At 39.6% G+C, this 13882-nt stretch overlaps 1 protein-coding gene across 12 annotated transcripts in view; it reads left to right on the top strand.

Annotated features, from left to right (window-relative positions):
- LOC136421172 (dipeptidyl aminopeptidase-like protein 6) overlaps nt 1–13882 on the top strand; it is a 329761-nt gene that overhangs the window by 278932 nt on the left and 36947 nt on the right. For all 12 annotated transcript variants that reach the window (XM_066408333.1, XM_066408335.1, XM_066408334.1 and 9 more), the window contains exons 3-9: nt 868–960; nt 2819–2913; nt 3993–4067; nt 5492–5544; nt 5965–6052; nt 7435–7555; nt 11449–11606. In XM_066408333.1, the coding sequence (XP_066264430.1) occupies nt 868–960; nt 2819–2913; nt 3993–4067; nt 5492–5544; nt 5965–6052; nt 7435–7555; nt 11449–11606 (683 nt within the window). The remainder of the gene's footprint in view (nt 1–867; nt 961–2818; nt 2914–3992; nt 4068–5491; nt 5545–5964; nt 6053–7434; nt 7556–11448; nt 11607–13882) is intronic.

Below are 13882 nucleotides of genomic sequence, written 5' to 3'. Positions count from 1 at the left end.
TACCTATACAGGTATACGGGTACGGGTACCTATACTGGGTTTTCCCCTTACCCGTCCTACAGCGCCCCAACACATATCAAAATGGCCGCCAGTGCCTTCCCCAGAGGCTGCTGCCATCTGCGCAAGTCATGTTTGCTTCCCAAATAAGGAAATCCATGGAAACTACAGGCATCTTGCCTGTAGTTCTGGTGGGTTCAGGCCGAGTTCGGCCAGCACCGGAGCGCATGACGTCATGATCGGGCTCATTTGTAGGGTTTTGGCGCGAAGACAAGAATCAAACCGCCAAGAACAGAGGAGCGCCGCCGAAGGGCGGAAACAATAGATCGCCGCGGGGTTTGGCAATAGCGCACAGCGTGGGACTGACTGCGTGCTCAGTCCTTCCTATATAATGTCCTTGTTGATACACATTCCTGCACACTCCCATTCCTAAGGTCCTTTGAGAAAATCTGGAATTCCTTAGAGCAAACATTCCTGAGGCTCTCCTGCTGATACACATTCCTGCCCACTCCCATTCCTGATGTCAATTGAGACAATCTGGAATTCCTTAGAGCAAACAATCCATGAGGATATTACTGTGGCTTTCCTGTCCATACACATTCCTGCCCACTTCCATTCCTTAGGTGCATTGTACATAATTGTCACAGTGGAACATGTGAATTATTCTTATTCTATATACTATACTATTCTCACTCACTCACTCACTCACTCACTCACTCACTCACTCACTCATCTGACTACTTGATGTTAATTATTCATCTTTTGTATGAAGTTATGGAGCCATAACCAAAATTGAATGTGAAATGGGGACTTCTGACTGGCCATTTTGATGTATTTTACTGAATGTTATCTGAAATGTTTGTATTCCAGATTCACACATAAACACGAATCCTAAGTTTACGTTTGATGACCTGTTTGACGACTCTTGGAAGGCACAAGGTGTCTCATTGAAGTGGATCAGTGGTAAGTGAATAAGTTCCACTTTGTAGCAATTATAGAGGGCCTGCATGGGGGGGTAGTGATTACGAATTACGAAAAAATTTTGCCGTCGATTACGAATTACGTTAAATTCTGAGAGCTGATTACGAATTACGTTAAATCATGAGGCTTCCCAACTGACCATAACAATTTTGATTTAACTTTCTAGTTCTGCTTCAAAACTATTGATTTCATGTTGATTGGGGGTGACGATGAATCTGATTATAACCACACTAAACGGTATAACTAATAATGAGTAGCTGTGACGGCGACAGGAAATTTCGTTTGGGAGGGGAGGGGCAAAATCATTTGCTGACCGTATGTTGACCACGTCGAGCACCGAAGACGTCCGGAGACATGCTCCCCAGGGAAAATGTCAAAGTCTTGTCCCTCTAAAACACTATGCCCTTAATTTTGAGTGCCAAATATACGCAAGGGTTTCATGGAGCCCTCTCGACTTATATTTCATCGGTGGCACGGCGACGTCGGCTGTAGGCGGTTCCAGGGAAATACTTTCCTGAATTTTGAGGGGCAAATTTTGCGCTCATACTCTTAGTAAAAAAACGACCACACAAGGGTTTCAGCTAGATTTTTTGCCCTTCCGACACATTTTTTGCCAGAGGTACAATCCGAGGGGTCCCTCAGGTCGCTCTGAGCGCACGCACTCCGAGAAAATTTTGAAATCTTTAATTTTACCCTCTGAAACGCTATTTTGCGCATTTTGAGGGACAAAATTGGCGATAGACTAAGCTGTTTTATAGCATCTCTATAATTGACAAATACACAATGGTTTCAGCTTGATATCTGGGGGGCAATGGCCTAAGAAAATATTTTTCGTCCTGGCCAGGGGCGACAACTTTAGGTGGGTCCGGGGGCTTGTTTTGGGAAAATTTTTAAATCTTCACCCCCTAAAATGCTACTTCCTGCATTTTGAGGGGAAACTTTGCAGGGAAACTTTGCTGGAAATCAGCCTAAGCTTTACGTTTTACGTTGCAAAAAGGTAACTGCGGCTGAGTGCCTACGCTTAACGTAGAATGAAAACGACCAATTACGCATCACGGCTGATGTACCGATTACGAATTACGTTGATTGTGGACGGCTGATTACGGATTACGAAGACTAAAAAGGCCTGATTACGCCTTACGAAAAAGGGCATGCAGGCCCTCATTATAGTTATTGGATTCACACTTGGAGTGTCTTGACATGGTTTGACTCTGCATATATCCTTTTCTTGATTGCATGAACAAGTTTAACTTTTGATAAATCAGCTGACATCAAACCTTACCTTGAAGTTCGTAGTTTTATGTTTGAAATTCTTGGTAGTCTTGATTGATTGTGATGTAACCAAGTGACACTATAGCTGCTTGGATATCAACACCTTTTGTCATTCTTCTATGTCACAATGTCATGATTCTCAAATGACTTGAGCCTTGAAGTGAGATTTTCTCTCACATCTTTTAAACCTTTGTCTTGGCCAACATATTCTTAGATAAGTGTTTTTTTCCAATCCTTCAGTCATAAGCTGTTAACCCCTACAAATGTATCATAGCCATCTTCCTGCTGCCTAACCCTGTAAGTCCACCTAATCCTGTATATTCTAAGCCATTATATTGATAGAAGACACAACTTGAAGGTACAATGTAGAACGTGATGGTTTATAAATTGCTGCTGTTGGCTGGCTAATGGTTATGATCACGGCATCATAATCCATTTCAGACTGATGCAGGTTTCTGATTGGTCAATCAATCCAATTTTGGCTATACGATGGTGCATCTTAATTCATATATTTGCTGGCCTACTTCACCAGACCTTATAGCCTTGTACCACTACTATTTCTTTGCAGAAGATGAGTTCGTCTATAGGAATGGAAGTGATGCTGTTGTCAAGTTTAAGGCTACAGACAACTCATCTACTGTCATTATTAAAAATGACACCTTTGTAAGTACAGAATATCTTAATAGTTTTGTTCAAGTCCTCTTAGACTACACTTTGTAGTCTGTACATCTAAAGAAAGCCGGAGTGTCATGATTTGCATTGCATAAGGAATAATAACATCATAGTCAGTAGCAATTAAAGCCGGCCCAACACCCGTCAAGTCGGACCAGGATGTTGGACTGGAAGAATACGCAGAAAAAATAGCAAAAACTTCTAACGCCTATTTCTCAATAGAGACTGTATTTCCTTCTCAGACAGCGTTGAACTGTCAATGACAACTTTGTACTTTTTAAGCCCCCAAACCACACGGCTATCAACATGATTTGGCGCGATCCACCCACGCATCGGCTACAAAATTCATCAGTGTACATATGAGAGTGACAGTCATGGAGTTCCCGAATTATCCTTGTGTACTATATAGCCTAAGGGAAATAGTTTGACCAAGACAGGAGCGTTGGGCCAAGTTGACCAGGGGTTTGTTAGGACCGAGTTGACCAGGGTGTTGGCCCGAGGGGAAGGAGTAGCTGAACAAACGTCCTTAAGATTATGTACAAAACAAGGAACAATACAGGCTTCAAAGTACACTTACCAGTATTTCAATGTCCCAAAACTTCCATCCACTGGACAGCTAAACATGTCTAGTTGCCGTTTTTGGAAAAAGCCGGGGTTCGACTCCTGCCTTTTAAAGCACTAGAGCTGTTTGAACGTAAACAAACACTGACCTTTGAACCTGCAGCATGGAAACACTGGTCTGGTAGTAGAAAGGTCACAATTTCTTTCTGGATTTGAAAAGTAAACACAGGTCTGGTCTCCCTGCCTGAAAACTGATTTCACCGGGAAAAAATTCTAAAAAATGATAACAAAAAAAGGAACATGGACATGCAAACTGGGCTTTTGCGCATGTCCATCAACTGGTCCCTCCCCCCAAGTTGACTGGGCCGAGTTGGTAATGGTCAGAGTCGCCCGACATTTGTTAAAAGTTACACTCAGGTATGTTGGTTGGTAATAATAAAATATTTATTGCTCTTTATGGAGATATTTGCTGTGAAGTTTGACTTTCATTTTGTTTGTTCTGTCGGCAGAGTGACATTGATGCCTCTCGATACAGAATCTCAGCTGACCTGCAGTACGCACTGCTGATCTACAATGTCAACAAGGTTAGCTTAGCTCTCTCAATTTTCTCTCAACATTTCAAAGAAACTGAAAATTCAATTTTAAGAAAATTCAAGTTTGTTTTACCTTCTTTGAGTAGTATTGATGGATGTTTGTTGATTAGATGGTATTGGAGTATGCAAAATTTGACGACCCTTTGTTCAGTTATGAAATAAAGCAGGATCTTTTCATCAGTATTATTCTTTTTTAGATATACCATTATTGTTGGATTGACCAATCTATGTTGGGCCTGCATGTAATTTTTATCTGGTGCTCATGAACTTGGGCTGAAAATGAGTCAAGCCTTTGTAACTGACAATGTTCAACATGTAAAATTGTCAAAAATGGTCTCAAAAAGTCCTTAGCTGTCAAATAGTGCCACATCATACAAGCTGCCACTTATACTGCAGAATCCAAATTGCTAATTTAATTGAGAAAGTCAAGAAAGATCAACCTTACTTAATCTCTTCCAGTATTACAAGTTTAACAATAGCTGATATCACACAGAGATGCAAGAAATCTACAATGATCATTGTTATCACTTAAAAGCCTAGTATATGTAAGTATGACATCATGGGGTTTTTAGCGAAGCTTCAGGAGCAAGCTTAATAGTATATTTTATGCCCGATTTTCAAGAATTCCCAGAATTGCACAGGAATTTCTGCAATCCTTTCCCAAAACTCTGTGGATGCCCGCCTGTCACTCTATCCCTCGTTAGGACGGTCTGGCATCCTGGCACGCAGGTTGATGACAGATGACCTACTTAGTATACGTGGTACGATTTCGTATACACATGGGAGTGTGTCAGGGAGTTCTCAGGACACCGAATCTAGTATTCTAGCTTTGAAAAGGGTTTTCAACGTACCCCAGTTGATCTATTATCACAAGAACATGCTGAACATCATCATCATGCCTCCCACCAAGCATACATAGAAGTTTTTTAATGGAACGATAAAGAACTTACTATAGTTACCTCTTGGGCAGTCTACACTGAACGCTTTACGTGGAGGGGTTTCTAAACTTCTGGCCTAGATTCTCCCTCCACCCAATTAAAAAAATAGCAGAGAAACAACACTACACAGGGAGTGTGCCCCGGCCTTTCGATATCTGCTTGGCAGACGCCTTTCTGATCTCTAAGTGCGTTTTGAACAAATATAATGGCAGAACTAAGAGTGCTACGTTGGTACTTTCCTTACAGTGAAGTAAAATCAACCTAGACACCTTCGCTATGGCAATAATTTTTAATTGCCACACTTATTGTGATTAATAGGTAGGTGCTGTTTCTCTTTTAGCCATGCCCCCTGTCTATTCACTTTAGTACTGCATATTCAAAGTTTGGTAGAGAGACAGTGAAGCATGTATGTATGTATAGCATAAAAAAGTTTACTGACATGTTATCAATTTCTTTCTCCGTAACTATCTCTTACAGCGATACAGACACTCTTTTGCAGCAAAGTACTCAATTTTCAATGTCAACACAAAGTAAGTTTTAGTCTTGTAATTTACATGAATCTTGTGATTTAGATGGCATTGATTGCACTATAATGCCTCTCATAAATTTAATTTGCTAGTACTGTATTTGATTCTTCTAAATATGACATATTCTTTTAACATGATGGTACATAAAAATGTATGAAAACTATTGTAATAAGAATGTATAAGATCTGAAAAGTCTGTGTGGTATATGTATCTTTAAAGATGAAACCATATCTTACTATTCCAGGACCTGTATCAATGAGAAAGAAAGTATTCTTGACAACATGAAGTATACTGTTGAAAGACAGTATGGTTGTGTGCGTCTCAATTGAAGAAAAATATTTGATTTTGATATGTTTCTCCAATGTTGTGGGAGGAACTAAGGTAATTAAGGACCAATGTGACAGTCCTATGTTTCCTATACAGGAGAGCATCAGTGGAACTCAAGCCTGACTCTTCCATGAGGGAGGCCACTCTTCAACTGGCCATATTTGGACCCAGAGACCATCAGATTGTAAATAGTCATATGCCCTAGGCTTGCATATTGTTTCAATTCAGTTTGGTTAATACGCATTATTGATAATATGGAGATGCAAACAACTCAAATGCACTAAAGCAGCAGCTTTCACAAACTCCCTTTTGTGTTCTCTAAATACATGTAGCTGTACTTACATGTATTGCTTTAACAGTGAATGGAAGTGTCTTAATTCACAAATATAAAAATACTTAGCCTTAGGTAGCGAAACAGAAAAAAGGCAATTACAAATCATCGATCAGATAAAGGTGTGCACATGATTCCGAACATGCCACTTTGTGATTTTTATCTTCGCCAGAAGGTTATGTTTTTGGCTTTGCTATGGTGGTGTGGTTGTGGATGTTAACAGCATAACTCGAGAACCAGTGAAGCCATCTTCATGATATTTGGTAGGTGTGTAGGTGTTGGGGAAATGAAGGTCAATGGATAACAAGGTTTTTCAATCACAACCAAGACATACAATCACAGCTTTCAAGTTTCTGGGATCATCTATCACCTTTTCCCATAATACCCACTGCGACTTTTCCACACTGCAGGCTACATGTAGGTGTCACTGCTTCCAATGTGGTCCCCAACACAGTCCCCAAGTATTGTCAAACATATGGTCCCAAGCATAAAGTTTTGTCATATATGAATAAGTTTAGGCCACCTAGCAGCCTGTTTGGAACAGCAGTGGCCTTTTCAGGGCCTAATTTACATAATTGATGAGGAAAATGTATAATTCTATTGCAATGTACAATACATGTGATTTCAAACTATGTACAAGAACACTCTTATGAGCCTTGTTTTGTGGTGAAAGTGAAGTAAATAGATTTATTTTTAAGCTGTTGTACAATGTGACCAAAGCTGGTATTTTTTACAACAAATGGCCATGGGCCACTGCTTTTCATGATAGGGCTTTCAAAAACATGACATATGTAACTGAGAAAGAGAGGATTGTCAATTGATACAGCTATTATGCAAATGAGGACACAATTTGCATAATAATTGAGAAAATGCTATAATCCCATGGTGGTAAATTTGGAAGTTAGTTGATCCAGAAGTTGACTACGAGTATTATCAAAACAAAGTATGCAAATCAGGGAGTCATTGGATAAGAAAATACTAGAATAACCTTTGCTAAGATACATGTAGGACTTAATAACCAACTTGTATCATTTTGGTAGACAAGATAATCAACTCATACTCACTCACTATTTGGTATGATATATGATATGATATACCACTATGCAAATGTGGACCTTATTTGCATAATCAATGAGAAACCGTTATAATACATCATTTGTAAACTTAAGGTAAATATCATTTGGCAAATGTATGGAGTCATGGAATTCTAGTTTAAAACTTGTATTGTTTTACAGGCATTTGTGTACAAAAACAACATCTTTTACAAGAACACATACGCTACAGAACCTGTGCAGCTGACAAATGATGGGCAGGAGGGAGTTGTATTCAATGGAATTCCAGACTGGGTGTATGAAGGTGAGGGCAGATGGTTAGAATTCTATCCACAACTTACGCAATGACAAATGTTGCTGGAACATGACTGTATTTAATGGAAATAGAAAGATGTGGATCGTCTTGTAACTATTCGTAGCAGTCAATACAAAGACATGTTCTCTGCTTATAGCACTCATTGATTATACCATGATGAGTTTAACAGACAGTGCTACCAGTTTCCTAGCTGTAGTATTATTATCTGTGCATGCACATCTGTGTTGCCCAAGGACCATAGAAAAAAAAAGATGGGCATTGTTGTATATACCATGAAGTGTGGGAAGGACTTCAACTTTGGTAACCAAACATTGACATGCAAATTCCATCCTTATTTCATTTCATTGTGTTTTATATCATAATTTTTACCTCAATGAAATGTGTCATGGAGGTTAATGTATTTTCAGCAGTGTTTGTCTGTGTGTCTGTCTGTCTGTCTGTCTGTAAACAAGATAACTCAAGAACAGCTGGATGGATTGGTTTTATATTTGGTGTGTAGGTAGGTTGTGACAAAAGCTGAAAATGATTAAATTTTGGGCCTCCTGGTGACTTTCCTAGGTACTTCTGGGTTTCCCAGTTGGACTTCTGGGTTTGATATCTTCAGTTCTGGACATGCGATCTTCACGATTTTTGGTCGGTAGCTCTTGTGCTCGAAAAGAAGTGACATAAATTTGGGCCCCCTAACAGCCAGTTAAGAATTGCAGGTGCGTTTTTGTCAAAATATTCCAAAGAGGATAACTCAAGAAGGGAAAAGCACACTTTCATGATTTTTTGTTTGTAGGTAGCTTAGACAAACATGTAGGAAATGGAAAATACATGTAGGAGGACGTTTGCATAATTAAATGAGAAAATTGTATCAATTAGAAAGCAGTTTTTTCAATGTATCTCTTGTCCTAGATATGCTATAGCCTTGACATTTGGGTGGCAGATTGCTGTTGATGTCAGGACAGAGTCGGGCAGGTTTGGGCCCCATAATATCTGATTCGGGAATGGGACGTTTTTGTCAAAATATTCCAAAGCGGATAACTGAAGGAAGGAAAGAAGGATTTCTATCATTTTAGGCGTGCAGGTAGCTTAGGCAGAGATGTAAACAATTGTAACTCATGGCAGGTGTATGCATAATTAATACAAACATGGCAAAACTGCTCAATGATAAATGAGGAGAATTTTATACTTGTGACATTTGTAATTAAGTTGAAGGTGAACACCACCATGCATGAATTACTAAATGTTTGAGTCATTTGCAAAAAGCTACAAAGCTACAATAGATTTTCGCCAAAAATCTATATTTCAAAATATTCGCGTAGCCACGCGTCATTCTTTAAGTATTACTATCATGTACATTCCTGCAAAGTTATATTCATGAACATCAAAGCATAAGCCAAGGAGAGCGTTTTTTCTAAAGAAGGGGCGTGGCCTTATAAATCTTGATGACGTAATCATGACATCATACTAATTTGCATAAATTATCACCTTGCTATAAGGTACTACCTGAAAAAAATTAAGGTTGAGGAAGGTTTATAAAGCTTAAGAAAGGGTTTTTTCAAAAACATCCTAAAATTCCTCAGCCACCCTTAGACAATACCTTAAACATGCGGAGAATAGCTTAAGGCCCCCTCTCATTGGGCTCCGGCACTGCGGCGGCACTGCCACGGCAGATTTTTACCGCACCGTCGCGTTTCTTTCACCCATTTTCATTTGCACTCTCACTGACGTGCGGCGCATTTGCGTTTGAAGCCCAGATGAGCAAGTTATTGAATGAACTTTGTTGTTCGACAATCGTATATGGTACAATATATGGCACTAAATCAACAATACTGCAAGGCTAACCTATCCTACAATCATAAGTACAAAACATTATCGATAACAGTGTATGAATTACACTAAAGCCATGTATGGATTATTTTTTCCCTCGCTTTTAGGATGAAGTATAATGAAATTGACCTATGTAGGTGGTATAAGAGTTGGACATGACAACAATACATCATTCTGTGTACCAGATATGGTGAAGTTAGTCTTAGTAGTAATACTTTGCAGCGCATCTCTCTCTTTGCCATAAGTGAGACAGGCCATGGCCATCACAAATTGCAATTTATCTTCAATATTTTCGTTACATGTGGGATACAATCTGTGAGTGCCTGGTGTGTTGTGGTGTCGATCCTTTCCAACTTCTAGACATCGTGCGCTGATTCTCAGTGCAGTTACTTCTTACAAACGGTTTATTATGAATTGATGTGATAAAGTCTTCCCTGCCAAAGTGATTTTTGATTTTATAAAATGTGTGGAGTTCACTGATATTTCTAAGTGGTTCCCTTCAGCCAGGGAGAAACGTTTCACACTTTCTTTAAATGTATATCCAAAACGGTTGGTATTGACAGTCATTTTCTTCTTCGAATGATGAAGTGTCGTATGTTTTTTTAAATAATCCTGTTAGTAGGTAAATTATTTAATATTAGCGAGAGTATCTAATCAACTGTGTTTGACTATCAACGATCAATAGGAATTCCTCCAATTCACCCCTTACGGCGAAACATTGAGTAGAATTTGCGATACAGTGCCTGACTGGTATATCAAGTTCAGTTTATCACTGTACTGTATTTCTTGAATGGCACAAGAGCGGGGCGAGTGCATGTAGACGAGTGGTCTGATTCCTTCCCTGAGCGACTAGTCTACCAACTTCCGTACTGGAATAAATGTACAATGATCTAATTTTAAGTGGGATAAAACAATATCCCAATGAAAATATCAGAAGTTCTACAGCTACAATCATCAACCTCACTACAATGTAGCAAAATAGGTTTAACCAAACTCTTAAACAGATCAATAGCTAGGGAAATGGGCCGATTGTATTTTGATGGTAGTGATTTTAATTAATCAGAAATCGCAGTGCTAGCTGTTAATGGATCAAAATACAATGCAAAATCAATAAAAATGCATCAAAAACTGATTTCAAATGATAAAAGGATTTTCACTTATTACACTTGGTGCAACAAAAGTAACATGTTATAGAATATACGTATAACCTTGAAACTGACATATCACTTTTTATACAATAGCGCGCGCGGTGAGCTCCCGGCAAGCTCCCGGCGAGCGCGCGGCACTTTGCCACTTGCGTTTTTTTTCAAAATTTGAAAAAAATCGCCATTTCAACCGGCACGCTGGCGGTGTGGACCGGCACTGGTACGGCACTGAGACGTCACTAGGACGGTACGTCGAGGTCTGTGCACGGCACTGCGGAGGTACCCATTTCCAAGCTACCGCACGCTACCGCCACAATGCCGCAGCCCAATGAGAGGGGGCCTTTACAGACCATGCCTTTCTCTTTATAGAAGAGCTGATATTTCTTCCCATGGGTTAAATATTTGGCTCTGTCAGCGCGGTTTTAAGATACATGACGTTTTGACTAAATTGGACAATAATTGGTAGCGCAACGTTAGATACCTCTTTGGAGGGAAAGTAAGTTGTGCAGGTCTGGGCCCCCTAGCAGCTTTTTTTTAACTGTAGGGGCCAATTTTGTTTAAAAGATCGCTACAATAGCCTTCTTTACTTAGATAAGATTTTAATGCTTTGAACAACCTGTGTTATTTGGGTAGAGAAATTGATCAACTGATATACGTTATGCAAATGAGGTCCTTATTTGAATAATCAATGAGAAACATGATATGTCACTCGAAAGGGTACCACTAGTTGGCAAAGATATGAGGTTGTGGAACTCTAGTTTCTTGAATCATTGGTTTCATTTTTCATTGTTGATTTTCTTTTGATAGCTATGTCTATAGGATATGTCCATCCAGGGCCCATTGAAAAACACTGTAGTTAGTAAGTGATTTGTTTCTCCTGATGAAATGAATGCACAATAAGCAATAACAACTTTTTCACAGAGGAGATTCTTCAGTCCCATGAGGCCATGTGGTTTTCACCAAACGGTACACACATCTGTTTTGCGACTTTTAATGACTCCGCTGTACAAGACGTGGCTATCCCAGACTACAGTGTTGAAGGCAGCTACTATGCCATCCGCAAAATCAAGTATCCCAAGGTACTGATATCTTTCTGGTACAGCATAGAACTTAAACGTGTACATTAGCCATGTGGATTCAAGTTCAGAAATATAAAGTGTACTGCAGAAGCAACATTAGGTAATTATTGATGGCAAACTTCACCCCTTTACCAATAACCGTTACTAATCATTTATGAATTGTGACACAGATAAAGATTAAGCAGCACATATAACGGGGGTTGCCCTAATTTATGACGCGCCCTAACATGTGACAGATTTTTTAGTGATCTTATTATGCATAAGTACACCGTGTTTGTGTCCACTGACTATGCTCATAAGGAAGGTAAATAAACAAAGTTCATGCACATAATTGTTATTTGCATTCAAAACATATGTGTTGTTTTGTCGAGAATAGTATTTTGACAATAATGATGGCAACGCTGAGTAGAGAGTCACTGCGTAGCTAGATGGCCCGGCACCTAAATATATGACCTGTGCCAAGTAGATACACAACTATCATACACATAAGAAATATAACTTCATAAAACACTAAAAAATTGGGCCTTTAAGTGTTTGTTGAGAAGAAAACCAACCAAAGAAAACAACGTAAACATCGCTGCCGTCTGGCGACATTGTTTTTCCGCCATTTTTTTGGGCCGCGATGGTGGCGGAACGATTCAACGCACAGCTTTGTAACGCTCTAACATGTAATTGGTGCCGTCTATGAAAAGGAAACTGAATACAGAGATGGCGAAGATATTTCCCAATAAGTAGACGGAGTATTGTTGATGTAAGCGGTGTCGTTTTTTCGTAATGATTTTGTAAGTCGGGTCGCATGCAAGACGTACGTCGGGCCGCGTGCAAAGTGCGTAGTAGCCTATTTCCCGTGAAAACATGAGCTGGGATGCGCTAGATATAGCCCTTCTCACATGACATTAGAAGTGCACACAGGCAAAATTTTCGGGTCAAAAGAAAGCTAGAATATAGCAGACTTCATTTAGCCTTATTTACATTTCCCTAACTTCATCACCAACTTCCGAAGAGAGCAAAATTACCAAAGCGTAATAAGTTAGGCACACTATCTGGCGCAGCACTAAATCAGAAGGTACATTCGTGAAAACGTCTCACAGCGTTTTCCTCTTGTAACGCGGAGCGTGAATGGCCCCTGAACAGTATGAATACATTTCTTGTCCATGTATGTTCTTTAGATGAATGTGTTCAAAATTCATTCATTAAAACATGACCATTCTCTGGCAACCAGCAATGGATCGCTGTGAGTTCGAGGGCGTAAAAAAAACGTCATATGTTTGGGCACCCCCCGTTATATAAACAATGATATCTGTTTTCATGTGAATTGTTACAGTAAAAACCTCAGTATCTAAAGCCTGGTTTAAGAAGGGTACATGTTACTGAGCAGACTACAATATTGTGATGTATATGTAAGAGATAGCTGATGGGTGTGGCCAAGATATCTGGATATAACAACAGTCCCGCCCACTGATCATGAGGGGTTTCTAGTCTCCCCGAGGGCGAAGCTAGCCCGAGTGGAGACTATAGAGACCCCAAGGTGGCGGGACTGTTGTTATATCCAGATATCGAGGCCAATACCATCATCTATCTAACTTAGCCAATAACATTCTTCCCCAAAGCTTTTCGACTCTAGTTCATCAGCTGTACTAAATGTTACTTTATTTTGTCTTGAAAGTCCAGAAATTTTTCTTTTTGCTGGACATGCTGACAAAAGAGAAACAGCTGCAAGGCCAGCACAGACATTAGGACTAGCTCAGAGTCCCAAATCCCTGGGTAATTAGAAATCAGGGCAGGGATTGGTCAGAATAGGTCACATGTTTATATCACTCACTGTTTTGGGGGGGGAATTATATCACCCACAGATAGCACGTCACCAGAACATACGCGGCGCCTGTGTGAAACACTTCTATGTAATTTGCATACTTTTTAGGGCTTCAGAAAAACGTACCATAGGCTTCGTGTTCGCATATATAAAGATAATATCCCGTCTATAGTTTTCAAATATTGTTTCGAAAAAGATATTTTATGCAACGGGAATAATTATGATGCAACGTTTACCAAACATCCAACAGAAAATAACAGAAAACCCAAGTTTCTGTTGGATGTTTGGTAACGTTGGGTAACATGAATTCGCCATTTTTCCGATAATGGTTGACTGCAATCAATCTAGCAGAACAATAAACCGTCCTTTTTTTCTATTATTCTGTCAGTATTATGTACTATCTTTGCACTAATCACATATATGGTAGATTTTGTCTCTAGTCGTGCTGACACCATAATATTTC

This window comes from Branchiostoma lanceolatum, chromosome 15, assembly GCF_035083965.1.
Source record: "Branchiostoma lanceolatum isolate klBraLanc5 chromosome 15, klBraLanc5.hap2, whole genome shotgun sequence".
Taxonomy (NCBI): domain Eukaryota; kingdom Metazoa; phylum Chordata; class Leptocardii; order Amphioxiformes; family Branchiostomatidae; genus Branchiostoma; species Branchiostoma lanceolatum.
Note: the sequence above shows the minus strand (reverse complement) of the source record. Positions and strands in the feature narration are given on the sequence as shown.